At 45.1% G+C, this 2,500-nt stretch overlaps 1 protein-coding gene across 2 annotated transcripts in view; it reads left to right on the forward strand.

The window, feature by feature from the left end:
- The window catches only part of adam19a (ADAM metallopeptidase domain 19a), a 113,850-nt gene that overhangs the window by 80,301 nt on the left and 31,049 nt on the right, over window positions 1-2,500 (forward strand). Inside the window, exon 5 of one of the 2 annotated variants that reach the window (XM_042069401.1) lies at window positions 1,873-1,949. In XM_042069401.1, coding sequence (XP_041925335.1) covers window positions 1,873-1,949 — 77 coding nt within the window. Of the gene's footprint in view, window positions 1-1,872; window positions 1,950-2,044; window positions 2,314-2,500 lie in introns of those variants that run through there. The other variant, XM_042069402.1, reaches the window with a different exon arrangement.

Here is a 2,500-nt window from a genome sequence, read left to right on the forward strand (position 1 = left end):
AATAAAGAAACGTTCCAGAGCTAGCGTGCTCCGAGAGTGTCTGCCCTAGCCTGTCCTGGAACAACAATTGATTTGTATGTCCTCCACGCACAAGTGTCTTTCGCCCGTTTTTTTTCTCCTCTTCTTTTTGCCCGTATACCGTTCAGCTAAATGAGCTAATTTCACGGTCTGATCAGCCGACAGAGCTGCTTTAAACGGACCAGAGTCGTCACTTGAGCCCAATTTAAGCCCCTCCGTTCCGAGAAATTAAGCCGGGGCAATCCTGTCATCGACGGATGTTGATGTGACGGCTTACGTGCGGACGAGCGAGGGGCGGGAGGGAGGGTGCCGTCTCTGGGTCAGCCGTCTGGCGGCGGTGAGCTGCTCACACGTACTCCAGGGGGCAGGACACCAGTGCAGGAAGTTAATGGTCTAACAGTGGAGTCAGGAGTCAATAAAACGCTAAAGGAACCACCTGAGTTACGAGCTTTAGACCATCTGTGGAATGCCTCGGACATTTTAAAACCTAGACTTGTTATGGCTGCAGACTTGTTTCAATGGCTAGCTAAAATGTATTAAAAAGCAAGACTCTAATTTGTGTTCTTGGTCCATAAGGATATGTGTACTCTTTGCTACATTACATCGGATGTAGTCTCAAAAGACCTATAACTGTATATATAAAGTCTTTTGTTTTATGTTTAAAATGTTAGTATTGATCATTTGTGCTTTAACAAGTTTGCCCTGTTCCAGTATCTGAAAGTGAAGCACTAAAAGAATTCTGACCAATAGAATGCTAAACACTATGGTTACATGATTTTCTAAACCCGAAGCTGCCGCCTGAAAATGACAGAATGGATGAACCATGTCCTCTGATGTTAAAATAGAAGGTGTGCAATTTTGGTCTGTCAATAAGATAGGCCTACTCAGGTGCTATTTTACAAGCCCATTTACAAGACCATTTACAACCCTATTATTAAGTTGGGGTATAAAAACGGCCTATCATAGCAGATATTTAGCGCCCCCTCATGGTTATTTAGCACCCACATGAATAATTAATTGAGCTTCCAGATTGGCTGTCTTGCAGCTTGCAACTTCTGCCTGAATCTCCCCAACAACTTAAGTGTGGAGTGGGGTGATGATCAAAGGAATGGTTTGCGTCACAATCTGTATTTGTTTAGATTCGCCCGTTTTGTAGTTGTCAAGTCATAGATTTACAAATGAAGGAGGAAACGACTTTCCCGATTAATGAATATTGAAAGGCCGAAATAAGCTGTAGCTCTAAGCTCTGTCCTCATCGCTGCCGCCTCCTAGATGTTGTTCTGAGCCGAACGCTGTTGTCATATCCTGCCCTGTGTCCGTGTAGCTGAATGCAGATGTTTAAACACTTAACCCAGAAACCCAGTGACCCTGCTCCCACACAAAAGGCCTAGTGTATATGTGCTTCAGGCTTGGCACTGTGGTACGGGAAGCCTCTGCCAGGGACCCTGTCTGGCTGCTCCTTAGCTGATGAATGCTTGGCTATGGCAGGCACAGTAAAAAGGAAATGACCTCTCAGAGAGCGAACTTAAATTCATGTTTAATTTGTCTCTTTCTCTCTCTCGGTCTCTCTCTCTCCTCTCTCCTTTTCTTGTGTTTTTCTTTGCTCTTTCTCTTTCCAAATTCTCTCACTCTCTCTATTTCTTTGTCTGTGTCTCTTTCCATTTCCTTCACTTGCCCTTCTCACACTAGTTTCCCCTTTTCCAAGTATCTGGCATGAACACAAGCTCTGAGTTCAAGCCTGTGTCTGGCAACAGTAAGTGCTGGAGTTCTTAGTTGATGAAGTTACAAATAGCAAACACTAATCCCCCCCCCCTCTTTCTCTCTCTTTCTCTCCCTCTGTATCTTTCATTTTAGGATCACTGCTTCTATCATGGGCGAGTGCAAGGTCACATGGACTCCTGGGTAGCTCTCAGTACGTGTTCAGGAGTAAGGTAAAGTATCACTTCACGATCATCTCTCATCGCAATACTGTGTCCACTTGGCTGCATCCCTGGATGACCACGGCTGATGGCCGTTTTGCCTCCTGACTCCTGAACTCCTATAGCAGTTCAAACTAATACAGCAGAGGCGGGCAGAACGCCAGGTGCAGTTTGTAATGCTGACGTTGTCGTTGTTGTTGTTGTTGTTGTTGTTTTCACTCAGCGCATTAGGAGGAGTCGCAGGGTTGTGCTGATCTGCACATCCGGATGACTCATGCTCCATGTTAATGAGTGCAGTCTGAACCACACTTGGGTGATCGGAACTCTCTGGACTCGCATTAGCAGTGGCCACAGACGCCGTAATGATATATTATTTGTATGTTCTAAATTTGCACCGCACACTCAACTTGGTCACAATAAAGCACAAACCTCCAGACACCAAGCTAGCTGGAAAATTGCTCTTGACCTCCATTAGCCCTCTCCTGGCACAGATGGCAGGAATGAATTGTGCTCTTGATTTCTGTGATACCGAGTAAGTCATAATTTCACAATTATCTCCTAAT

This window comes from Alosa sapidissima, chromosome 18, assembly GCF_018492685.1.
Source record: "Alosa sapidissima isolate fAloSap1 chromosome 18, fAloSap1.pri, whole genome shotgun sequence".
NCBI classification, from domain to species: Eukaryota; Metazoa; Chordata; class Actinopteri; order Clupeiformes; family Clupeidae; genus Alosa; species Alosa sapidissima.